This window comes from Bos mutus, chromosome 6, assembly GCF_027580195.1.
Source record: "Bos mutus isolate GX-2022 chromosome 6, NWIPB_WYAK_1.1, whole genome shotgun sequence".
Lineage (NCBI taxonomy): Eukaryota > Metazoa > Chordata > Mammalia > Artiodactyla > Bovidae > Bos > Bos mutus.
In genome coordinates, this window is record NC_091622.1 from 71812862 (window position 1) to 71839919 (window position 27058).

Below are 27058 nucleotides of genomic sequence, written 5' to 3' on the forward strand. Positions count from 1 at the left end.
GAGATCCTCTTCCGGGGCAGAGGTCGGCTCTCCTCTCCTCCAAGATGGCGAGCGGCGGCAGTGGGGGGGTTTCGGTGCCTGCGCTTTGGAGTGAAGTGAACCGTTATGGCCAGAACGGTGACTTCACGCGCGCTCTCAAAACCGTCAACAAGAGTAAGTGTCCGGGTAGCGCCGGGCGGGTGGGAGGATGCAGCCCCCTTGCGACGCGCGCGACCGTCTCCGAGCAGATGCGGGGAGGGGAGACCCCAGCCGCCCGCTAGGGCCGGAACGTCCAGCCGGCGGGGGTCGCCGTCCATTTGTTCAACCCAACCAGCTCTGGGTCCTGGATGGCTTAGAGCCACGTGTACTTCCCTCTTTAGCTCCCCCCCTCGAGAAGCGAGGGAGGGATTTAAAGAGACCGTAGCTCCCAATGTCTTCTGTAAACAGTTTTTACTTTACTCCGTTGATTTCACGCCTTATTTCGCAAATACTCCACGTTGCCTCCTTTTCGCTTTCCTTGTAGTGGAGTGATCAAGACAATATTGCTAAGGGAGCTTTTTCTTTTGGGCCGCAGCGCGGGGGAGGAACCTGCCTGGGACACGTAATTTGGAAGCTAGTGCTGACGAAGTGGAAGCTGTACAGACTCAGGGTAGAGGAAAGGGCTGGATCTGGATGTTAGGCCTGTCATTCCCACAGATAGCATCCCTCCAGCGTCCTAGACAAGAAAATGTGTGCGTGAAAGCACTAACATTTGAAATAATGTTGCAAAAAGGAAAGGTGTATTCTGTTTTTTGTCCAGTAACTGCTCGTTTTTCGAGTAAACTGTCTTCGATGTGATGTTCAATTCATTATATTCTTTTATCATTTACTACCTAACTGTAATATAGCCATGCTTTTTAATGCTCTCTGTCGTGCTAAATTCTTTACTGAAGATATTGCCTGTATTTGTTCGGTTTGGAAATGTAATTACCTGGACAGGGTTTGACTGTTCAAAGCAGTAATAACACACAAGGTATTTCTGTAACATACAAGTATGGATTTTCAATAATCTATTGCTGAGTTAACGTGAAAAGAAGTGATTATGCCCACAGTGCACTTTTTGTGATTTCACACATTGAGGGAAATAGCTACTAATGAGTATTATTTGATTCTTAAACTTGTTTTGAATTAACTTTGGCCTTTGGCTAGACCTGCAACCAGTATTAATCAGCACTGTAGTATTTTGGAGGCATTCTTTAATCAGCAAGGGCTGTCAGTTTGTTCTCCAGTATATATTTTCTTAATTGATAGAAATACTCTGATTCTTAGACTGAGAGTTGAATTCCTATAGTTGCCCAAAAGCAGGAGGAGTGATCCTAGTCGTTTTGACACTGAACAGCTCTTTAGCATTGACACTTGGCCATCTGACTTCTTCCTTGTATTTCTGGTTTAGTTATATTAGCCGAAAAGGGAAATTTTGAATGGTGTTTGGAAATATTGCCAGCAAAATAAATTGTATATTTTACAGTATACAAACAATTTATTTATACAGAGTATTCTCATGTAATTTTCTTAATAACCTTGTAAAATAGGTAATGCTTTCATACTCATTTTGCAACCAGAAACTTGACATTTGGCAGTCAAATGACTTGCCCAAGACTTCAAGGAAGTTAGTGACAAACTTATAATCAAACCTGTCATTTGCTGCTAAGTTCTGTGTGAATTTTTTCTTTCCCTATGAAGTAATGAAATATGTAGGATATAGCATGTGTCCCAAGATGAAAAAGCAATAGAAAATAGCTTCATTCTTTATTTCACTGTACTTTTTTTTACATGCATCTTGAGAAGCTATCTCACTGGAAAGGCTAACTAGCTCTCCTTATTGTCACTTCTTAACTTAAAGATCAGCCATTTAAAAAATATTTTGACCAATCATTTCTGCTGCACTAAAATTGGTGTTGTAGCTTCCTTAGGTGGAAATGTGCAAAGCAAATGGATTTAAAACTTGCTTCCCTAAAATTGCTCTCTAGTACTGCAGATCAACAAAGATGACGTTACTGCCCTGCACTGTAAAGTGGTGTGCCTTATCCAGAACGGAAGTTTCAAGGAAGCCTTGAATGTCATCAACACTCACACCAAAGTGTTTGCCAAGTAAGTGATTTAATTAGTTGTTTGTGCACGTTTACCACAGCTATAACCATTTCCATGTTTTCCCCCCATTATTCAGTGATTTTTTTACCTTTTTCCTTCCTTTCCTCTTTCTTCCTCTTGCTTCCCAGTGTTGTTTCTGAAACTGGAAGGAGCAATAGTAACCTCTGTTCTGTCATGCCTTAAGGAGCCTTTTCTTTACACCTATCTTCCCTTTGAAGGGAAGGGAAGAAGAAGGGAAACTCTAGAAGGGCATGGGCCATAAATAAGAGTCACAAGAGTTCTTGAAGGATGTAGGGAGAGCAATTCAGCAGAAGTTTAATTTGAAAAAAGGGTTGGGGGACAGAGGAGGGCAGAACACACAGGGTAGGGATGTGTAAGGCAAGGTCTCTAGGATGGTTTGGCAGTCTTAGACTGACCTCTGTGCCTGTCTCCTTTGAGAACTGTTTAGGTGAGTATGATATTAGGCCAAGATCTTTCAGAGTTCTTCAGCAGTCTTTAGAATATATAGTAGTTTTTAATTTATTACTGTTTATTATTATTTTGGGGTTGCGCCGGATCTTTGTTGCTGTGCAAGCGTTCTCTAGTTGCAGCCAGCAGTGACTACTCTGTTGCAGTGTGTGGGCTTTTCCTCGTGGTGGCTTCTCTTTTTGCAGAGCACAGGTTGTAGGCACACAGACTTGGGTAGTTGCAGCGTGCAGGCTCCAGGATGTGCGGGCTTCCGTAGTTGCAGCGCGTGTGGGGTCTTAGTTACAGGACTTGGGATCGATGAAACCTGTGTCCTCCTGCATTGGCAGGTGGATTCGTATGCACTGTACCACCAGGGAAATCCAGCAGTGTTTTATTGTTATTTCATTTTTCATTTCATGAAATGTGAACTTAAATTCTGAATTGTTACTGTAATTTCATTTTTCTTTAGTTATGCCTAAGCCCCAAATGAAATGTGTATTGAAATGAAGGTTGTATCATATTTATTCTTTAATGTTTATAAGGTACACAACAGTGTATTGTATACTTCCTTTTGTATAAGAAAAGGATATAAGAATTTCTATGTGTATTTTTTTGTATTTGCAAAGACAAACACTTGATGCAGAAGCAATAAATAAAAATAGTCACTTGTAGGAGGTAAGGGGAACACAGTAGATTTGAATAACAGTGGAAGTAAAACCTTTCAGTGTATACCTTTTTGGTTTTTTACTGGGGCCAACTGCATGTATTACAGATTAAAAAAATTTTTTTAGATTTTACTAAAAATAAAAGTGTTATCAAAGGAAGCCCCAATAAAAGGTATACTGTTTTCCTCTAATAAACATGTTTATACTAAAATTCAGTGTTTTGATTTTGGGTGATTTTGTGCGGGGGGGACGTTTTCATATAGTTTTTTGTTAAGTCTAGTGAGTAAAGGATATTGCCATCTGCTTGATATTGGTTTTTTCTGCATAGATTATGGTTGAAACTTCCAAAAGAGTTTCACGTGTGACATTCATGTAGATGAATTCTTAAGTCGATGTGCATAAGGAGTGTTTTTTGTAGTTGTGTGTTTACCAGTTTGGTTACAAGTGCTGTGCTTTTTTAAGATTTCTAGTTACTTTTTCTTTGCTAATTATTCTTTAACAAGTTAAAACAGCATGTTATGGCTTATTATTTGATTAATAGATTTAAGAAACTTGTATAACACATTTAAAACAATTTTGAGATTGTCTTTATATCTAAAACAGTTTTTAGCTAATTCAGAATTTCATTCTTATGTATTTGTTTCAAAAGGCCAGTAATTCTAGTAAGTATCCATGAAAACAAGAGAGCCTAGGGTAATGAATGTAGTGTTTTCTATCACTTTTGAGCTATCTGATTTTAGACAAGTCACTAGTGTTTGTCATCTTATTAATGATTAAATAACAATATTATCAAGCGTGCTTAGAGCAGTATCTGGCTTATACTGGGTGCTCTGCAGTGTTAGCTAATAATCACATATTGGTTTTTCCTTTTTCAGTAACTCTCTTTCCTTTGAGAAGGCATACTGTGAGTATAGGCTGAACAGAATTGAGAATGCCTTGAAGACAATAGAAAGTGCCAGCCAGCAGACAGACAAACTAAAGGAGCTTTATGGACAAGTGGTAATTATTGCTTTAAAATCCCTGTTTGACGGTCATCCTAAGTGAGATTCTGCCTAGACCAGGGAGTGGGGATGAGGAACCCCAGCCCATCCTGATGCTCCATTAAACCATTAAACTTGCCACCAAACCAATTCAGCATATTCCCTCTTCTTGATCTTCATATGAGCAACTGCATGTATAGTGTTCTATGAACAAATGACTTCCTCCAGGTAGTTGGGAAATTAAGAACTATCCTATGAAATTTGAACTTTGTAGTTGGAAAGATGAAGGCCAGTAAGTTTATATACTATAGTTTTGAAGTAGTCTTTATAGTTTTTAACTGGTATTTTATTCTAAGTGTAAAATGAAGAAAATCATGATGAATAAGAATTTGGATGAATTCAGATGGTTCATGAAATCTCTGGAAATACCTTATTTTCAAAGAGTTTTGAGACATACAAATAAGCCTATAGGGTTATTTATGATAAGAAAACAGAAATGTTATACTAGAACTAGCAAAACCCTCTTAAATTTTTTTAAAATGTCAGTTTTGGGCAAATATATTGAATTATATATTGTCCCTAAAAGGTAGTGTTAGTTTAACAAAGAAAAATTTGGCCATGTTTATGGGTTATAGGCCCATAAAACACTTTTCATGTAAGCTGGGTTAGTTTAGGGTGAATGCCTGCATTTTGGTATTGATAAAGGGTACCTGTCTTTGCATACATGGTAGACGAATTGACCCAGAGTGGCAGTTCTCACTGCCCTTTGAGAACAACTTGAATGGAATAAGCAAGAATTATGTTGTATACACTTGACACTACCCAATACAATAGTTGGTTTCTGGGAAAGGGAAATGAACATCAAGTATAATGAACCCCTGGAAATAGTAAGCCCTTGTGTTGACATCTAATTTTGTTCCTGTTTACTAGGGCTTAGTAATCTTCTGGGAAATTTTTTTTTAATTGTTGAGTCAGACTTAGGTAGCAAGGTTGATTTCTGCGGAATGATTTTCTTTTACAACCCACTTAGACACTTACCTAACCTCAAGATGGGAGTTGATACAATGGCTTTTCTCACTGAATCATGCCTACAAATATGCAGTATAGTAGAGATTCATTGCAAGTAACTTTTGGGAAGTATTAGCATGCAGAACTAATTGAAAAATTGTAAAGGAAAAACAGTTAATTTCCCACATTATGTTGAGTTAGGTTTCTTATATAACAGTTCCAAAAAGGATTTATACAGGGTTAAGGATATAACACAATACTTGTCTTCTCTGATTTTTGATCTGCTATTTATCTCTTCAGTTATACCGGTTAGAACGCTATGATGAATGCCTGGCTGTATATAGAGATCTTGTCCGAAACTCCCAAGATGATTATGATGAGGAGAGAAAAACAAATCTTTCAGCAGTTGTTGCAGCTCAAAGCAACTGGGAAAAAGTGGTTCCAGTGAGTATCTCTGTATATGCATACAGCCATGAAACATTGTTCCTGTCTGGTGTTTGACTGGTGTTTTGCTCTCTGGCAGGAGAACTTGGGTCTCCAAGAAGGCACGCATGAGCTGTGCTACAATACTGCGTGTGCTCTCATAGGACAAGGCCAGCTGAGCCAGGCGATGAGAATTCTGCAAAAAGCTGAAGGTTGGACACTTGTTAAAATTATATGTAAACATAACATGCATATAACTTTGCAAAGTATTTCCAAAACTTACATTTGGTTTCTGGGATGTTTTTAAGTGGAAATTATTGATGCAGTGGAAATTTCTCAGAATCCATCTAGCCCTTCACTTGGTATCCTGACTGTGTCTCTCTCTTGGTTTCTTACCCTTAAACCAGTCTATTTGTCCATATTCAAGTTTGTTTTGTCCATACTCAAAACTTAAATTTGAGTAGTAGGTTTTGGAACAAGTTGCTGTGAATTTTAAATGCAAGTTAACAAACTCTGTTATATGTTAATATGTTAATAAACTCTGGTAAATGTTATAATTATTATTGGTATTAAGTACACAAGTACAGTAACAGTATGATGTGCCTGTGTGTGTGCCTGAGTATACACTACATTTGTGCATTGATAACACTATTCAAGCACATTTTCACTCCACTTAGTATGTTTCCCTATACAGTACCTATATACCTGAAAGCTGTTACTAGAAAAAGAAAATAATTTATTAGAGAACTTAATGACTGGTCTCAACTCCTGAAATATTTCAACTTGCTTCTGCATACGTATTCCTTGGAAGCTTTGAAAGTGATGTTGTAGAACTGCAGTGAATGATAGGAAGGAAAAAAAGATGAAATAGGGTCTGGTTTATTAATGCTGCTGCTGCTGCTGCTAAGTCACTTCAGTCGTGTCTGACTCTGTGCGACCCCACAGAAGGCAGCCCACCAGGCTTTCCCGTCCCTGGGATTCTCCAGGCAAGAACACTGGAGTGGGATGCCATTTCCTTCTGCAATGCATGAAAGTGAAAAGTGAAAGTGAAGTCACGCTGGTTTATTAATACTGATGGTTAAAATAAGGGCCAAGGTTAGAGCACCATGAGGTGAAAACTGTGTGTAAAAATTACGATTTCTGGATCATACCTAGCATTGAAGTGGTATGGAGGACACCCTCATACGTAGTTTGAGGTTTGAATATAAAAGTAGTAGAGGCTTTGCAGTGGGCAGTTTGAGGCAGTGTAGCAGATTTTGAAATTTGCATACCCTTTGATCTAAGAATTTCATTTCTAGAAATTTAAGGAAAAACTGGATACATTCATATGTATGTATGAATGTTCATAAGAACAAAAATTAAGAAACATGCATTTCAGTCCTATTAGAGGACTAGCTAGTTTCTTTATAACCATAGAATAGATTACCATGTGGTCATTAACAATATTCATGTTAAAAATAATAATGTAGATATATCTGTGTTATAAAGATGTCCATAGTATGTTAATGGGGGAAGGGAGGTTTCAAAATAGTAGAATATCCCACTTTCATTTAAAAATGCAACTGTGCATTTACATTAAAAAAAATAACTGAAATGCTAAAGAGTAGTTACTTCTGGGTGGCAGAAGTATTGTCTTTACACTTTTCTATAACTGATTTTTTGCAGTCAACCTTTGTTACATTTATAGATTTTTAATTCCCTTAAAAAAATTTTAACAGGGATTACAAGTGAAAGAAAATGCCAAAGAGCAAGAATAATCAAGGATTGATATTTATGTAATATGTCTGATGTTAATGATAAATCTCAAATTTGCTTGTTATCAAAATTATCTTAAATCTTCTGCCTAAGAATTTTGTTTTTGCTAGTTGGAACATGAAAGAAATGAGAGTTACCCAGCAGTGTTAATTTTAAAAACATTTTTTCCTATAGATCTCTGCCGCCGTTCATTTTCAGAAGACTCTGTAAGTATGCCACTGTGGTTAAGCCCAGATATTATACTGTAGCTAATATAAATTTGTAGTAGACTTCTTTGTAGTATTTATTGACTTTTTGAAATGATGCTGATTCATTAAATAGGAATCACAGAAACCCTCTGGGATCTTACTTGATGGAATAAGATCAACAAAAACCCTTATTTGATGGAATCTCTTAGAGTGATAAATTATAATACAAAAATTTTATATGCCTTATGCATTTCATTTTAAATTCATATAAATGTAAATTCATTCTCCTGTTTTAGATGTAGGGCTCAAGTCTTTGAGTAAGGATCTATTCATGGGAATTCCATGCATATTTCTTACAGAATTCTACCCTCAGATCTCCAGGGGTTTTTTAAAGTGTAATAGTATTTTAAAGATAGTCGTGAATTACTTTCACTACTGAATCGTTTTTTCACTGATCTCTTACTGTTTTCTTGCTCATACCTAATTAGATAGTAATTTTCTTTAGGAACTTACCTTTGTCAAATATTTCTGAACATTTAGCATAGTTAATCATTGAAGCCAGTCTCTTTTTCTCATTCATAGTTCGTGTCTTACTATAATACTTAAGTTTTATAATTTTCTTATCAAACACAATGGCATAATGGGATTGGAAACAAACTGACACTCCTGGTGAACATATTCTTACCAGGTGAGAGTAGGAATGCCAAATATGGCAAAAAAGAGCAGCCTCTTAGCCTTGAGGATTCACTGTGTGTGGGCATCAGTCAGCTTCTCCAAAGGAATGGAAAATATAGATTCGTCTGGCATATCAGTTAAGAGACTTGCTACTTTAATTACAGAATTAGTTTCAGCTCTTGAAGTTCTTTACAAGTGATAATTCCTAGTTAAAATTTTGTAATCTTTGGATTAGAATTATATTAGAATTAAGAGTAAAGCATTCTGAAAATGTGTTTCTATGAGAAAATTGTTTTCAGAATTCAGGGGTATTGTTGTAAAACCTTAAACATGCATGCTAGTTTTTACTGTTTTTTAATTCTTAGGTTTTAAAGAAGAAATGATCAATGAATAGTATTCCTGAACTTGTTACCATGTTCTTCCAGAATCTTTCTTCTTGCCATTCTCATTTAAGCTTCCCTATTTTGATGGCAATTCCTAAATTAAAAAAAACTGACTCTATAGGAAAATTCCTGAAAATTATATATTTTCTTTCTGTTTATATAGTCTTTTGAATATGTGGATCAATTTGGAGAACTTATGGGGAAAATAATTTTCTTTTTTTGCTTAGGATGGGACTGAAGAAGACCCCCAGGCAGAACTGGCCATCATTCATGGGCAGATGGCCTACATTCTGCAGCTTCAGGGTCGTACAGAGGAGGCTTTGCAACTTTACAACCAGATAATAAAATTAAAGTGAGTTATAAAAATGAAGTGTCTTTTATAGGGGATAAGGTTTCTTTTTAAGGGTCTGTTCCTTTTTAACTGTTACTTTTTGTTCACAGACCAACAGATGTGGCATTGCTAGCTGTGATTGCAAATAACATCATTACAATTAACAAGGTATGGACTATCCATGGTTTCCCTACACTTATATCTTAACACTAGAAGCATATTACCTCTGCCTTGTTCTAGGATAGATTTTTCCATGACAAAGTCCAGTTGCCGCAAAATCACAATGAGTGAGTGAGTGAAAGTCGCTCAGTCATGTCCTGCTCTTTGCGACCTCATGGATTGTGCAGTCCATGGAATTTTCCAGGCCAGAATACTGGAGTGGGTAGCCTTTCCCTTCTCCAGGGGATCTTCCCAATGCAGGGATAGAACCCAGTTCTCCTGCATTGCAGGTGGATTCTTTACCAGTTGAGCCACAAGGGAAGCCCAGGAATACTGGAGTGGGTAGCCTATCCCTTCTCCAGTGGATCTTCCCGACCCAGGAATTGAACTGGGATCTCCTGCATTGCAGGTGGATTCTTTACCAACTGAGCTATCTGGGAAGCCCAAAAATCACAGTGGAGAGTGTTATTTAACTCTCATAATGATTCTGCAAGGTGTGTTCAAATAATAGAACTATTTTGTAGCTTTATACACTGGACTTTAAAATCTTACCTTTTTCCCATTATTTATTAGAATTATCATATTCTATATGGTTATATTATTATGTTAATATAACTATAATAATATTTCCCATTATCATTATATGGAGAATATTTGTTAGAGAAGTAAATTGTTTAGACTTTGATTTCTTCATCTAGTAAGTCTGAATGCAAGTTTTCTGTTTATAGTTTTTGTCTTTCCAGTGGTTTCTGTTTTGAGGGAGAAGAGCCATGGACAGGTTTTCTCTGTCTCCATCACCCTCCTCAATCCAAGCCCTGAGTAAAATATTACAAGCATGTATATAAACAGTCCTAATGAGTACTGTGTGAGTCAGAATAAACACCTTTTGGAACATTGTTTTAATGAGAAGATATTTCAAGTTCAGATTTGAAATTCAAGTCAATAGAAAATTAGAAAAGTAACAGTTGGTTTCTTTTGGTAGGCTGTGTGATTTTCCAAGCACCAGCTTATTTCATCCTCACAGTTACCTTTTTAGGTGACAGTACTTGTCTCCAATTTATAGAAGTATAATCTGAGGCTAAAAGGAGTTAAATGATTTGTATAAGATCACAGCCAATAAGAGGTAGAACTTGGATTCAGATTCTAGTCTCTGACTCCAAAGTGCTCTCCTTCTAGCCATGTATGGTATCTCTCACCTCATTTGGCAGAGATTCAGAGGGTTCACATATGTGGGATAGTGGCACTGAAAGGTAATAATTACAGGGTGTTGCAGGCCATTGTCATGGTGTAGGTTTCCAGAAATTGATGCTGGCATTTGATTCTTAGTAGCAAGATCTACCTGCTTTTATGTTCATGAACAATTTAAAATGCTAGTGAGGACAAATTGTTTTTAACAATCAGTTAAAACTAGTTAAAAATAGTTATAAAAACTATTTATAAATCATATAAATAGTGGGGAAGAGTGTATGTGAAATACTAAATACCTCAATCTATTAGATTAGTGTAAAAGTAATTACAGTTTCAGACTCTGAATTTTAAATCCTTGTAACTAGGCTCAAACATATCTTGATTAATAGGAACCATTACAGTCAACACATTTTTGCCATCAAGAAATAAGTTTGTTTATTCCTATAGCATAAAAATTCATGCTTTGGGATTTGTTTAATTCTTGGAAAACATTTTCTTCATCTTGCTTGCTGGTTGTGGAAGTGTTTTCCTGCAAAAAGTGGTCGAGATTCTTGAAGAAGTGGTAGTCAGCTGGTAAGAGGTCAGATGAATATGATGGATGAGGCAAAACTTTGTAGCCCAGTTCGTTCAACTTTTGAAGCATTGTTTATACAATGTGTGGTCAGGCATTAACAGAGAATTGAGCCCTTCCTGTTGACCAATGCTGGCTGCAGGCGTTGCAGATTTCTGTGCATCTCATCAGTTTGCTGAGCATACTTCTCAGATGTAATGGTTTCACTTGGATTCAGAGAGCTGTGGTGGATCAGACCAGAAGCAAATCACCAAACAGTGACTATAACCCTTTTTTGGGTGTAAGTTTGACTTTGGGAAGTGCTTGGTGCTTCTTGGTCCAGCCACTGAGCTGGTCATTGCTGGTTGTTGTATAAAATCCACTTTTCGTTATATGTCACAGTCCAATCGAGAAATAGTTCGTTGTTGTGTAGAATAATAAAATAATACTTCAAAGCAACGAATTTTTTGACTTTCAGTCAGCTCATGAGGCCCCCACTTATTGAGCTTTTCCACCTTTCCAATTTGCTTCAAATGCCAAATAACCATAGAATGGTTGGCATTGAGTTCTTGGGCAACGTCTCGTGCAGTTGTAAGTGCATCAGCTTCAATGATCCTCTCAGTTGGTCGTTGTCAACTTCCAATGGCCGGCCACTGTGCTCCTCATCTTCAAGGCTCTTGTCTCCTTTGCAAAACTTCTTGAACCACCACTGCAGTGGATGTTTATTAGTGGTTCCTGGGCCAAATGTGTTGTTGCTGTAGTGAGTTGTCTCTGCTGCTTTATGACTCAATTTGAACTTGAATAAGAAAATTACTCAAATTTGCTTTTTGTCTACCATCATTTCCATAGTCTAAAGTACATATGAAATAAACAGCAAGTAATAATTCATAGCAAAAACTATAAAGCAAGAAATGTGCATTAAAATGATATATAACATAACTGCATTTATTTAAGAGTGTATTCAGTATCAGATAGCAAAGTTCAATAATACAAAACCAAAATTACTTTTGCACCAACCTAATAAATATATTTATATACTGAATTTTTCTTCAGTCAACATTTCTGAATTTTTCTTCAGTATATTGCTGAATCCATTCGGTTCAGTTCAATTGCTCAGTCGTGTCTGACTCTTTGTGACCCCATGAACTGCAGCACGCCAGGCCTCCCTGTCCATCACCAACTCCCGGAGTCCACCCAAACCCATGTCCATCGAGTCAATGATGCCATCCAGCCATCTCATCCTCTGTTGTCCCCTTCTCCTCCTGCCCCCAATCCCTCCCAGTATCAGGATCTTTTCAAATGAGTCAGCTCTTCGCATGAGATGGCCAAAGTATTGGAGTTTCAGCTTCAAAATCAGTCCTTCAATGAACACCCAGGGCTGATCTCTTTTAAGATGGACTGGTTGGATCTCCTTGCAGTCCAAGGGACACTCAAGAGTCTTCTCCAACACCACAGTTCAAAAGCATCAATTCTTCGGCACTGAGCTTTCTTTATAGTCCAACTCTCACATCCATACATGACCACTGGAAAAACCATAGCTTTGACTAGATGGACCTTTGTTGACAGAGTAATGTCTCTGCTTTTTAATATGCTGAATCCATTAGGTAATGCAAAATAAATATGAAACATGGTCTTAATCATTATGTAGCATTAAAAATCTCTTTCTAGTTTTGAAAAAAATTGTGCACATTTAAATTTCTAGTCAGATACTTTGTAACTGTGGTGTTTGGTGAGAAAAAAGATCTCTGAGTTGGCTAATTTGAGCAGAGCCCTGAAGGAGGGATATGATTTGAAGGTTAAGCATTTCCCATGCCTAAGCATATGCAAATAACTTCTGAGGGGACAGTGAGAGCAAAAGATACATACACGCTTGCTAGTTTCAAAAAAGTTTAGATTTATTGATGATCAAGTTGTGGGAGTCCTCAGAAAATATAAAATTTTATTAAGTGCCATGATGGCAAAGTTTAAGAGAAATCTGGCAGTGGCATGCATGGTGAATTTAAGTATTAAAATAGTGAGATAAGAGTACCAACTAAAAATATAGTTTTCTTAAGGATTTATATTGTTCTTACTGTATGTTTAAAATAATTTCACATTGGATTGAAGCTTCACACTCAATAAGTAAAATTTATTTTAGATTTCTTCTTTGCCTCCTTTTAGTCTTTAGTAGAAAACCTGGTTTTAAAAGCACAGTGGTAACACATATTTGCAAATAAATGTTTAACAAAGCTAGATTGCTATGCTAGTAGACACTCAGATGTCTGGTTGTCCTTCTCAGGGTGCAGCATGACTTAGTCCCTCCCATTCTTACTCCATTCCATTTGTTTATGTATGACAGTATGTCAAAGAGGAGTAAGTTACATTACTCATTGGTCATCTAAATTCTTAAGATTGTAGAATTTACAAATTTAGGTATCTTTGATTTTTAGTCCTGATTTTCACTGTAAGATTTGTGTAGTCCCTCTGTACTTTTAATCAAAAAGCTAAAAACAGGCCATTAATAGTGGAAAGATAAAACCAAGAACCCAAGCCAAATGTGTATGCATCATAGTAGCATAGGCACCCCAACCAGGTATATTATCTTCCAAGCTCTCTTGTTGTGTTAACGTAAAATAAGGCCTTGGAGTGTTGAAAGAGTTGAAGTCTAAGATTGTTGCTAATGATGAGTGATCTTTTCTTTGTCAGGACCAAAATGTCTTTGACTCCAAGAAGAAAGTGAAATTAACCAATGCAGAAGGAGTGGAGTTTAAGCTTTCTAAGAAACAACTGCAAGCTATAGAATTTAACAAAGCTTTACTTGCTATGTACACAAATCAGGTAGGTAACAGAGCTCTGGTCCCCCTGACTAAACCTTTTGGAGTATGGTACATGATCCATAATGGGTGTATCAGTCCAGTCTGTATTTTCATTTTTTGTCTTTAATTCATGCATACTTCAGAATGTCATGTATCATAGATTTTAACTGTTAAATAAGTAATTTGCCCAATTCTTTGTAAAGGTGTGCAGTTGGTGGCTTCTAAGAAGAAAACACTGTTCACAGCTGTAAATGAGATAATTTTCTCATTACCTTATTTCTAATTTCTCTAAATTAAGGAAAAAATCAAAGGTGCTGGTCATGAGTATAGATTTAAGAGCCATCTTTCATTATAGTTTGTGCATAATCACCTCAAGCTATAAATGAGGTCGATTCTAAATCTCATGTGTGTAAATTCTAATTAAGTTATGATTTCGTACTCTTCTGGAGCAGGAGTTTTCAGTGGGCTGAGAGGCAGTAACGTTTTCATTATTTAGAACTGAGTCATATTCTTCTTAAATACTTTAGCAAGAAATACCTGTACATTTTGTTGCTTTGAAGCAAAGGGTGACACTTGATATGTGTGTGTGTTTAAACAAAATTCTGGAATTTAAGCATCCAAATGAATATTTAGGACTTATTTTTCCTAAATGCTTTCAGAACCTGTAGTTTATATTCAGTAAATGGAAATCTTTTTTTTTTAATAAGAAAAAATTGAGGCTACTATAAAGTACTCTCTCGACCTAAGCGGTTCTTCATCTATGATTTTGTTTCAACTGATTTCCTTCCACCTCCCCTATGCTTCTTTTCCCTTTGGTCATTCACTTAATGTTTGATTTAATTGACCAGCTTATGGTGGGGTGGGGTGTGAAATACTGTTTTTTAGGCAGAACAGTGTCGCAAAATATCTGCCAGTTTACAGTCGCAAAGTCCTGAGCGTCTCCTTCCTGTGTTGATCCAAGCTGCCCAGCTCTGCCGTGAAAAGCAGCATACAAAAGCAATAGAGCTGCTTCAGGTAAAAGAATTTTGAGTTTTTCATGAGATGTCAGATGGCTGCAGCCTTGTTTCATTTTCATTATGTTATAATAATGTAAGCCTTATAAATTTCATGGGAAAATGAGTAAGTATTGATAATATACCACTAGATACATGCCAGAGTGTCACTTCAATTAATTCTTCGGCTGCAGCTTTCTTTATGTAAGTTTGCATTAGTAAATGTTTGCCATAAACTCTGAAGAATACTTTTTATTTGCAGATCAATTTAACAGTAGTTAATGATTTGTTAATGGAGAAGGAAATGGCAACCCACTCCAGTATTCTTGCCTGGAGAATCCCATGGACAAAGCCTGGTGGGCTACAGTCCATGGGGTCGCAAAGAGTCGGACACAACTGAGCGACTAACACATACACGCACACAATGGTCTGTTTTAGATTTGAAATACCAATAATGTATTCTCTTAATTAAAGTCCCAATCCAAAACATCAATTACAGAAATACTGACTTGATTTTTAATTAACCAGAATGAAGTGCTAAATCACATTGAATTTCCTGAGAGTAGAGACCACACTGGAAAATTGGACAGTGTAAAATTAGGACCATCTTCAGGGGAAATGTTGCTGAACAGGGATAAGGAGTTAAGAGTCATAATTTTTTAATTTTTTTTTAGTATCTTAAAAAAAAATCTGCATAGTAATCTTAATTATTATTTTTCTGCTGGTGACTTCTTGGAAACTTGATGATATTTCACTTAATAATTTTGAAGCCAAGTGGGTATCGAATAAAATTTTTTCAAATTTAAACATTTGTTCTGAAACAAGAAATTTAATATTCGAAAGCTAGATTTAAAATTTAATAAGGCTGAAATAAGCGGTTAGAATATGTACACTTAGTTGTGTAAATTAAATGTGATTTCCCCCTCCCCCCCAACTATTTAGGACTATTCAGATCAGCATCCAGAAAACGCTGCTGAAATTAAGCTGACCATGGCACAGCTGAAAATTTCCCAAGGTAGTCATGATTATTTCATCATGATCAAAATAATCATGTTAAGGGAAATATATGGTTGGAATGATTCTGAAGTATTTGTAGACTGTGTGATTTTTTAAAATTTTAGCATCATAGTGAAGCATAATGTTCCAAATACGAAGCTAGATTGTACGAGCTCCAACAGATGTAGTAGTGAGTTTAGTAGGCCTTTTCTTGGGTTACTTCCTAAATTGTTAGAATGTTTCTCAAACTATGCCTTGAAAGTCTGTAGAAGCACAGAATTCATCTGTTCTATACTTAAATTTCCTGGATATGTATGTCTTGTGTCAAAATGCTTATGTCTATCACGTGGTAGTGTTTGCGTGAAATAAGTGTGACTTTACATCCTAGTTTTCAAAATTTCTTATTTAGTCCTTTATTCTTCTTTTAAACTTTATAACGCATATCTTTGGTAGAAAAGAGGCAAAGAAGTTTAATGAGAACTTAACATTTTTGAATCTTAAAAGAAAACTAGTAGTTTTTTTGTTTATGATTTTGAACCAATGTTGAGTGAGTGTCTAGAGCTGTGTTGTCTCTATTTGGTAGCCACTATCCATGTTTAAGTTTAAATTAAAATTAGACAAAGTTTAAAATTCAATTCCTCAGTTGTGTTGACCACATTTCATAAGTTTTGTACCCACATGTGGCTGGTTGGACTGCACAGATGGAGGCTGTTTCCATCATCACAGAAAGTTCTGGCAGACTGCTGTCAGACAGCTCTGGTGTCGGCCATAAATCAGGAGGTGTATTCTCAAGGCGGGGATGATTGGTTTGGTGGGAGCAGAGCATTGAAAAATTTTTTAGATATTATGATGGCTAGAATGAAAATTTCATGGGTAGAAGGGAGGGGAGTTGGCAATTAGGGGAAAAAAATGTCTAAAAAGGCTTCTTAGTAGGGTAATAATAATGAAAAGCAGGTTGAGACCAGCTTCCCTTTTCTCAAATTTCTTATCTTAATGTTTTGTTTCTTTCTCCTTTTCCCACCTCTCTTTTTTCTTTGTCTTGCTTTCCCCTTTAATCTTTTCTCACCCAGTTTTCAGTTTATTTTTGTAAAGATAATTTATCATACTAATTACTGAGAGTGAATGTGTCATGGTTTTTGTTTTGTGGAAAGTTTAACTTACTGAGATTTGCAATGAATAGAAAACTAGCGTTGCAACATTGTAAGACTACTGTCCATTGTGCTCATTCCTACAGTAACAGTTTCAAGGCCTTTAAGGAAGGACTCCTACCTTTAAGTTACCCTCTGAAAAGAGAGAAATAGAATTCAACAGGCTGAGAGTTGGGAGACTTTTCAGATAGCAGTTCTGTCATTAACTTTGTGGGCATGAGCAAAGTATGTTGTTTCTTTAGGATTTAATTTCCTTTGTTGGCAAACTGAGTAAATATTGATAGAATACATTATTTCCAAGGCTCCAAAGCTTGAGTATTTAGAGATGTTCTAAAATATGACTTTTAAATTTTCTTTCTTTTTCCATGAGATGCTTTCTTCAGTGTGATGCCGATTTTGTTTTTGTTCTCTTAAGGTAATATTTCCAAAGCATGTTTGATATTGAGAAGCATAGACGAATTAAAGCATAAACCAGGCATGGTGAGTTTATAACTAAAATATTTTAAGGCTGAAAAAGTAATGGCATTAATACAAGTTCACGGGTATATCTGATATTTCTTTGTTTTACCTTTAGTTTCTGCCTTTTTTATATACATAATATAGAAGTACTTAAAATAATAGCTTTCTGGTATAAATTTAATTTCATTTTATGCTCTGCTTTGCATTGATTTATTATTAAGTCAAATGTGTCAGGAACTATTTAGGCCTTGTATTACCACTGAAAGCCAGCCTTAAATAATCTAAGACCATATATAGGGAATTTCTTAGCCTATTATTTTATCATGTCTTCTTTTATTTAGTTCTCTGATGATTCAAGCATCACAGGTTTAGATCACTAGTATAGCTGTGAACACATCTGTTTCACAGTAAAGACTAATTCTATAGTGGTGGTATGTGCATTTATTGTACAGGGACTGTGTCATTCTCCAGCACAGCTTGTTTACAGATGGCACTCAGTAAATGTATAACAGTATTATAGTGTTTTCTCTTGAAGATTCTTACTTTAAGACTGGACTGTGATTATGTTAGAATCAAATATAATATGTGGCTGAAAATAATCTAATATCTGCAGGATATTTTGTTTCTGTTATCTTTTTTTCTAATTAGTCTGGCCAGAGGTTTATTGATTTTTCCCAGTGATCCAGCTTTTTGTTTCTGCTTCCTTTTTGTCCTCGTCTCCTATTGCTGCTTCCCCTTTCACTCCACTCCAGCTTCACAAGCCTCCTTGCTGTCCCTCCAGCACACTAGGCAAGCTTTCACTGGTTTTATATGGCTTATCATGGGAGTTTAACCATGCTAGTGTGTTTATTTCCACGATCATGTCTTGAATGTCTTGGCAATGTCTTATACTATATAAACTAATTTTCTAAGTGCTTGTTATCAACTTCTGTATTTACCTTGTTGTGGACTGGTAACAAACCATTTGTCAACTAGCCTTAGAGGAGGTATTTTTTTTTATAGGTAACCACCTTTGTATTTGGAAAGCCCCATTGTTCTTGATGTTTCTAGTTATGTGCTAGCAATTTTTACGATGGATTGGGTACTCGCAGACTTTCTTTAATGTTACTCGTTTTCAAAAAGTGTATTCTGAGAGAGACAGAGGAATTCTGTTCACTCATTTATACCTTTGGCTGGTAGGTGTCTGCATTAGTGACGATGTACAGCCATGAGGAAGATATTGACAGTGCCATTGAAGTCTTTACACAAGCCATCCAGTGGTATCAAAACCATCAGGTAAATAAATGGAGTAAAATGTTACGAGGGTACATTTTTGCATAAGAATAAAAAGCTGTAGTAATGATTTCCTACTTAAGGCAAATTGAAACATTTCAACTCACTGTTTAAAAAGTGGAATGCTATTAGGCTATCATTCAGTTTTTAAGAATACCAGGTCCAAATAAAGTTACTAGAAGTAAGAAATGGCTGCAAAATAAATTCTTTTTTAAAAAGCACAGTTATATTTTCTGAAACTCCTTTCTGAGTGTATGTATGTGTGTTTGTGTCTGTAATCTCAAGAAATAAGAATAGTAATTGTACATGACTGCATATAAGAGAGCTCATCTTTAGTGGCTCTCTAGAGTAGAGCCACTAAAGTAGAGCCCATGGATGGTAGTATTGATAGAACAGCAGTATATGGAATGATTGTGTATCTCTAATAGGAACATCTGTGTTTTTTCCAGTATGGGTCTCTGGATAGGCAGTATCTAACACACAGATGTACATACACATAGGTGATACGAATACTGTTAACACTGTTAGGAGTGAAGAGAGATCAGTGTTCTAGCAAGTATTATGTTAAATTAATGTTTGAGAACTATAGTGAAAAACTTGTAAGATTTGATTATGCAGTAATACTTCTAGTTGTAGACAAGACAGTTTAGATGGAGATAGATTGTATCCCAAATTCTTAAATTGGTCTTCACTTGTACTAATTATCTGTCCCACTGTGTGTATGTGTGTTATTTTGTGCACTCAATAAAACTTAAGATGAGAAATCTAATGGGTAGGTCCATTTTAAAGATCTAGTGAATAAAACTTCATTGACTTGCTAGATATGTAGCTTAAACTTTTTTTTTCTTTTTTTATTGAACCTATAGCCCAAATCTACTGCTCATTTGTCCTTGATAAGGGAAGCTGCAAACTTCAAACTCAAATATGGGCGGAAGAAGGAGGCAATTAGTGACCTAGAACAGCTATGGAAGTAAGCTTTGAAGGGTGGAAGTGTAGAAATCCAAGTTTTATTGCTCTTATTTGACATGTGGGAGTTACTTTGCTTGTTTATATTACTTTCTCCAGTTTTATAGACTGTTTAGTGACTTTTTCTTATTTCTTCTTTTAGACAAAATCCGAAAGATATTCACACCCTGGCGCAGCTTATTTCTGCTTACTCACTTGTAGATCCTGAGAAGGCAAAAGCGTATCCTTTTGATTGTCCCAGACCTCTCTCAAGTAGAGCACTAGATCTCTTCCTTTACCTGTTTTGACCAGGGTCTTTTTGTTATAAATTTCAACAAACAAAACCCCTCCTCTAACTAGTAAAAACAAAACTGAGAATTTATTGATCACTGTGCCCTAAAAATACAGTAATATTCAAATGGGATACAGTTTGATTCATAAGCAAAAATGCAGTCAGCAAGATGCAGCTTATATCACTCCAGGTTTAAGTAAAGTAGGAAAAAAATAAGAAAAAGCATATTTTATTGGGTGGTTGCATATGATTCTGAGGTATCATTCTGATTAATGCTCTTAGGTCACTTGCCCATCTCAGTTACTGATGTAAGAGGATTTAGTGCCCTGATTGGCTAAGTTTGGACCATGTGTGTTACTCCAGTATGGGTGTGATCCCAAAAGCAACGTGGGATGGTGGATGCTAACCAGCCCCAAGCCTAAACCTTCGCAGTGAGCAGATCTGTTTTATAAGCATGATAACTGTTTTGGAATAGAGTTTTTATTAAGCCTCTACTTTGAAGTACATTGCCAAGTTACGAAATAAATGATTATGACTCCTTTCCCAAGTTCTCCTTTCACAATATAGTATCTATAATTGACCTTATGATCTGTTGACTTGTTATTCTATAGAAGACTTAATATTTTTTTGATGAAGGGAACCCAAAAAAAAAGACTGTTTTCCTACTGGCCATAGATACATGGGCAAAATATAAATGTGTGTATATATATATATTGTCTTCCTGAACAAATTCTTGTTCTGTCGTAGTCTTAGTAAACACTTGCCCTCATCGGATAGTATGTCTCTAAAAGTAGATGTTGAGGCTCTTGAAAATTCTCCTGGTGCTACATACGTTCGGAAGAAGGGTGGAAAAGTTACTGGAGACAATCAACCAAAGGAGCAAGGGTAATGTGTTTTATTATAATATTCACTAATGCCAACTTTAAGTTATATAAGGGATGAAAAAATGCATTCTTATAAAAATTCCATGTGAATAAAGTTAAAGTCCCTTTTGTTTCTTTTCTCCTTTGCTGTGCCCAGCTTTTTGTCCTTGTTACCCATCTCCCTTCCCCACCTAGCATTTTACCTCTAGTACTAATTTAGTGTGTTTCCATCCAGATCTTTTTCTTTGTGTTTACACATGAAACTGATCTTGGAATACTTTTCTTAGATTGGATTCTTTTCTGTTTTTTAATAGAAATGGGATTATATTGTATTTAACTGTTTTTGAACTTTCTTTAATAAATCTTAGAGATTTTTCCATATTCTCAATGTAGACATATTTTATTCTTTTTGTGCATAGTACTGGGGCTTCCTGGTGGCTCAGATGGTAAAGAATTTGCCTGCAATGCAGGAGAACCAGGTTCAGTCCTTGGGTTGGGATGATCCCCTGAAGAAGGGGATGGCTACACACTCCAGTATTCTTGCCTGGAGAATTCCATGGACAGAGGAGCCTGGCGGGTCACAAAGAGTCAGACATGACTGAGCGACTAACACATGCATAATGGTCCATAGGCTAGATGTGCCCAACTTAACATTTATCTACCTGTGGATTATTGATGTACATTTAGTACATCATTTAGAATTCGAAACCAAAGTTCAGATGAGATTTATTTTGCTGATTTGGAGGAAGCATTAGCCAGCTTCAGTAACTTATAAGAAGTCAAATTCTGATTCTTTACTTGTTCACATACATTGTCATCTCAAAAATAGCAGAGGCCTACTAAATAAAATGTTCCCTTAAGATTCTGTTTTTGACAGGATAAATAGAGAATGGAAGAGATACACCACTTTCCCGATTTTGTGACTTTCATAAATTTTCAGTCTTTTCTCTTTTGAATGACTTAAAATATAATTTTTCGTAACTTAAAAAAATATGTATCAGCAACAGTATATGATTGACCTCATTATGAGCCCTGTATTTGTTCCTTTTTAACTTAAAAGTTAAATAAGGAATTGGCGTCTCAGTGATAATATTGTTTCAAATTTCATTGAATCATTGTCCCAATTTCATGCCTTATCAAAAACTCTAAAATAATAAATTCAAACCAGATCTTGGGGGATTTTCATATAATGCCTATTTAAATATTTTCAGGGTTTTTTTTCGTTTTTTCTTTTTCAAAACAGGGCTGGGTAATTAGTAAGAACATACAGTTCTTTTCTAATCCTTTAATCTTCTTTGTCTTTTCCCTTAGACAGTTACTAAGATGTTCATTGACTCAGTTTCAGCACAGTATTTACATTAGGCATTATTAATACTTTTTTTTTTTATTTATGTTGACTTTTTGATACAAAGGATTAATTTCTTTTGAAGTTATATTGTGTTGCTGACAGAAAATAAATCATTGTCCTTGCCCTGAAAAGAACTTCAATCTAGAAGAAAGAAATAAGCAGCAGTTGAAAACAAAGGTTGCATGTGCTATCATTGTGCAGGCATAGAGCAGTACACCAGAGGAAATAGTCAGTCCTTCCTGGGAACAATGGGAGTTTAAGAAAGGCTTCATGGAGAAGGTGACTGTGTTGACTCTAGAGGAAGATGAAGATGAGATAGGCAGAATGTGAGCAACAGCAAAGAAGTAAGAAATGCAGAGACTCTTTGGGAAATCACAGATATGGTTGTGGAATTTGTAGAGAGACAAATCCCTGTCTGCCCTTTTCCCACCCAAGGCCACAGCTGATGTTAACTTACCTTGCATATCCTCCCAGAAATATTCTTGGCCTGTATGATACTTGTGCATATTCTTCTGGCAAAGATTTTAGATTACCTATTTACTAGTTTTGCCAAATATAAAGTGATTTACCACAGAACTGTAGATTTTTGTGCTTGTACAAATTTCTTTTTACATAGATTTAATATGTACTAGTGTAAATTGTATCTCTTCTGTGAAAACAGTTGTCACCCATTTTCTAAAGCACCTTCCAAAAACTACAGTATTTGAAGCTTGATTAAATTTAACCTGAATAAATATCCAAACTGTTCATTAGCTTTGGTGTAGTGACACCAAAACTTCTTCATGATAAAGTACCTAGCTCAGTCTTTTGCACATGCTTAATGCTCTGTAATTATTTTATCACAGTGATAATGATTTTTCTTCTCTTTGTAGACAGGGAGATTTGAAAAAAAAGAAGAAAAAAAAGAAGGGTAAGGCTTTTTTTTATCTTTAGATTTCTTTCTATAAAACGCTTAAGCTTAGCCTTACATAGAAATCTTCAGACATAAATTTGTCCTCTCGTATCTTTGAAACTGAGTTTTGACTTGACTGTGGCTAACATTTATTTTAAATTTCTAACTTTAAAGAGTCCAGTTCTGAAGTTTGCCTGAATTCAAATTGTTGTTCTAGTAACATTGCTCTTTTGCTGTGACTGTGAACAGGTTCTTAACGTACCTTCCTGAGTTTTTCATTAGTAAGATGAAATACCTCATAGGATTAAATAAGATACTGCATATAAAAAGCTCTTAGAACAGTGCCTGACACACAGTAAGCTCTTACACAGTAGAATGCCTTTGGCTACAAGTACCGTAGAACTCCATCAAACTGGTGTAAGGAAATTGACTGTTTATGAAACCGACAGTGTAGAGGAAGGTTAGCATTGAGGTTGGTTTCTCCTCTACTGTACATAAAACTGAATCCCATTAGAGTAATCAGATGTTTATTGGAATCAGGGCCACATTCTTGTTATCCAGAAGGACAAAGGGAGCCTCCCTGAATTTAGCAAGTCTTTCCCGTTAACCTGACTGGGGCAACATAGGTCCGTGTCCAGCCTTAATACTGCCAATTAAATTGCTTTATAAGGACTGTACCAGTATGTACCAGTATACACCTTCTGCCAGTATTGTTTGTTTCCCACAGTCTCACCAACACTGGATATTCTTCTTAGAATATTTTATCCTTTAAAATTTTTTTTTTTTTTGGCTGTACTGCACAGCCTATGGGATCTCAGTCAGTTCCCTGAACATGACCCAGGCCGTGGCTGTGAAAGCCCAGAGTCCTAACCATACCAGGGAACTCCTGTGTCCTTTTTATTTTTAATCAGTGAGGTCAAGCATCTTTTCACATGGTTAATGACTTTTATTTCTCCAGGTTTACTCTAATTACAGCTATGCCCATTTTCTATATATGATTTACCTATTGATTATCAAAAACTAATTCTATATTAAGAATATTAATTCAGTTACATGGTATTCAAATGTTTCTTTTGAAAAGTATCTTTTACTAAATGAGAATTAAAATTTTTTTATACAGACACACCTATGAAATATTATTAGGGCTTCTGAATTTTGTGTTACGCTTAGAAATAAGGCCTCTTCTGCTACTAGATTATATAAATAAAACTTTTCTCAGATAAATCTATTTCAGTTTTAATGTTTAGTCCCAAATTTGGGCACAGTGTTTAAACAAACTGTCTCAAAAGCATTATGCACAGATCTGTCATTTCTTTATCAATTAATTGTTACACAGGAAAACTGCCTAAGAATTATGACCCAAAAGTGACCCCAGATCCAGAAAGATGGTTACCAATGCGTGAACGTTCCTACTACCGAGGAAGAAAGAAGGGTAAAAAGAAGGATCAGATTGGGAAAGGGACCCAGGGAGCAACTGCAGGAGCTTCCTCTGAACTGTAAGTCACTGTTCCTCAGTTGAGCATAGGTTGCTTCTTTCTGAGATTGACTCAAGGTCATTAGTAAGAAATTTATAAAATATATTTTCAGTATGAGAGTTATAGTCCAATAGCCTTTAATAAATGTTTTGTAATATGGTTATGTAAAGGAAAGAAAATGGGTTGTTTCCGGTTTGGTTGTAAATACTAGAATTGTAGGATTGTATTGCAAATATTGGGATTATAGTACCTTCAAAAAGAAATACACTAATTCAAGTAACTAAATATCTAGATAAACAAATAATTTGACTAGAAAGCAGAATTTAAAATGTTACTAAATGAGTTTATTTCTACATGGTAGGATTATAGACCATTAAAAGTTTTTTTTTTTTTCCCCCTAATCTTTCTAAAATTTGACATGTACCATCTATTACATTTTAAAATTAAAAAGCACTAAAAATTGTATTCAAGAAAAAAATGGACAGGGAATTGAGGAACACACCTTAAAAGAAAACGTGTGTGGGGTCTTCCCCCATGGTCCAGTGGTTAAGGCTCCACACTCCACTGCAGTGAGCACGGGCTCGGTCACTGAGCAGGGAGGCGAGATCTCGCATGCCATGTGGCACAGCCAAAAGAAAAAGAAAATACGTATGGGAGATTGTGGGGGGTGGTTTCCTTTGTTGAATGTATGAATGACCAACACTTCCCTGATCTGATGATTTCAGGGATGCCAGTAAAACTGTGAGCAGCCCACCCACCTCGCCAAGACCTGGCAGTGCAGCCACAGCATCTACATCTACAAGTAATATCATACCCCCACGACACCAGAAACCCGCTGGGGCTCCAGCAACAAAAAAGAAACAGCAACAGAAAAAGAAGAAAGGTGGAAAAGGTGGCTGGTGATTAGAACATTTGTGTTTCAGGCCATTTTTAAACTAGCCTCAGTGACACAAGGAACATAAATAAAGGTAACACAGCAAGAAGCACAGAGCTGCTCCCTCTCCCCTCCCTACATTTTCATGAAATTATTTTGTTGTGCATCAAACAGAAAAGCATCTTCCTTCAAACTCTGCCTAGTCAGACTTGGCCTACTTGTACCACCTTGCTTCGCACAGGTGAGGAGGACGCAGAACAGTTGGGCGTTTACCCACCTTGATATCCATTGCATCCTTTCTCTTTGTGTGCTGATCTGGTGGTATTTTCAGTTTCAGAAACAAGGCATGTTATCCAACGTTTCCTAGGATATAAACAAAAACTACTTCTGTTTCAACTAGAGTCCAAGGATACTTGTTCCTTCAAGTCCCATTTTATGTCTTAGGAAGCCTTAGGAGACTGAAAGTGGAGTCTTCTGAGCATTCCAAATATCTGCTTAGAAATAGCATGTAATAAAAGGGACCTTATTAATACACTGGTGTTTTCACTTCACTACATGAGTGGCCACAAGAAAACTAAATGTCTTGATTATTCATGAAATTCTGTCATGTGATACTGGAATATGGGCTACTAAATATATGTGGTAATGAAAAGTATGTGTATGTATATACATATATACACACAGATATAAAGTAGGACTTCTTTGTGCCCCCATGTCATTTTCAAATTATAACATTATGCTAATTTAGCACTATCGAAGATAGCAAGAGAATATGTTGCAAGAAGTTGACACTTAGACGCAGTGTTCTGAGGTCAGATGGATTTGGACCCTCTTGGTCAGAAAGATTTAAATGGCCCTTATCGAGCATGAACATTGACTTCCGACAGAGAGAGGCAATCAATGCCAGAGTTGAGGAGTCAGCAGTATTAAAGCTTAAAAGAACTGTGTGGCCCAATTAATAGATCTCAAATGACTCCTCTTTCTAGTTGCGGGGCATGACCATTCATTACCCTTCTCAAAGTAATGGAAGTCAGTCCATGATATCAGTGTCACTTTGTTCTTGCCTTGCTTACAGGTCACTTTCTTGAACAGGTGTGAGGCAGACACACTGGCATGCCTACCCAAGTTAGTGTTCATTTTATGCTGCCCAGGATAGCATTCGGTTTAGACTTACACGTATTTCTTGTGATCGTATTGCTCTGTCCTTGTTAATGAAATGCTGCTGTGTTTAAACATACCTGCTAAAACTTCACAGGGTTTTTTGAAAGTTTTTCCTCCTTTACCAGAGTAAGAAATGTGGTGCTGCCTTTCTGTTTAACATAATCTTTGGTGGCATCTAAACAAGAGACCCTCTTCTATGAATGATTTATTATGGCATTATACTTTTTGAGCTCTCAGAATAGTCTTTTGGTAAGAGTGACAGATATTTATTCCTTCTGAATATAAAGCCCACTACAAAAATAACTGTTAGTAAATTTATGATTTTAGGATTCTGTTAAATTTCTATAGTGAAGGATAATCAATTCTTAGGTTACAGAATTTTGGTGAAATTTATCCATCAATGAAAATTTTGACCCAAGGCACAACAAGAGAAATTTCCAGTTCTCTAGTCATTGTAATTGCTAGTTGTTTTTATCATCAATCAGTACTAAGCAACTGAAACCTCAGTTCAAATAAATTGTCATTGTCAAATGAAGTGAAACACCTATGTTAACTTCCTAGTAATTATTTCTTCTTTTGGACAGGTTTTTAACTCATGACATATATACTTTGTGTGTGTGTGTGTGTGTGTGTGTGTGTGTACATTTATAAAAAACCAATATGGATACATCCATTCACTGTGGCA

General features: G+C 36.2%; 1 protein-coding gene across 1 annotated transcript; it reads left to right on the forward strand.

The window, feature by feature from the left end:
- SRP72 (signal recognition particle 72) lies at positions 1-26926 on the forward strand. Its single transcript, XM_005899041.3, has 19 exons — positions 1-153; positions 1989-2109; positions 4097-4220; positions 5510-5653; positions 5733-5844; positions 7562-7593; positions 8861-8985; positions 9075-9132; positions 13547-13678; positions 14542-14670; positions 15591-15663; positions 17208-17272; positions 18431-18526; positions 19390-19493; positions 19632-19709; positions 20508-20645; positions 22844-22881; positions 24200-24359; positions 25064-26926. The coding sequence occupies exons 1-19, from the start codon at positions 45-47 to the stop codon at positions 25239-25241; spliced, it is 2016 nt and encodes a 671-aa protein (XP_005899103.1). The 5' UTR covers positions 1-44; the 3' UTR covers positions 25242-26926.
- The last annotated feature ends 132 nt before the right edge of the window (positions 26927-27058 follow it).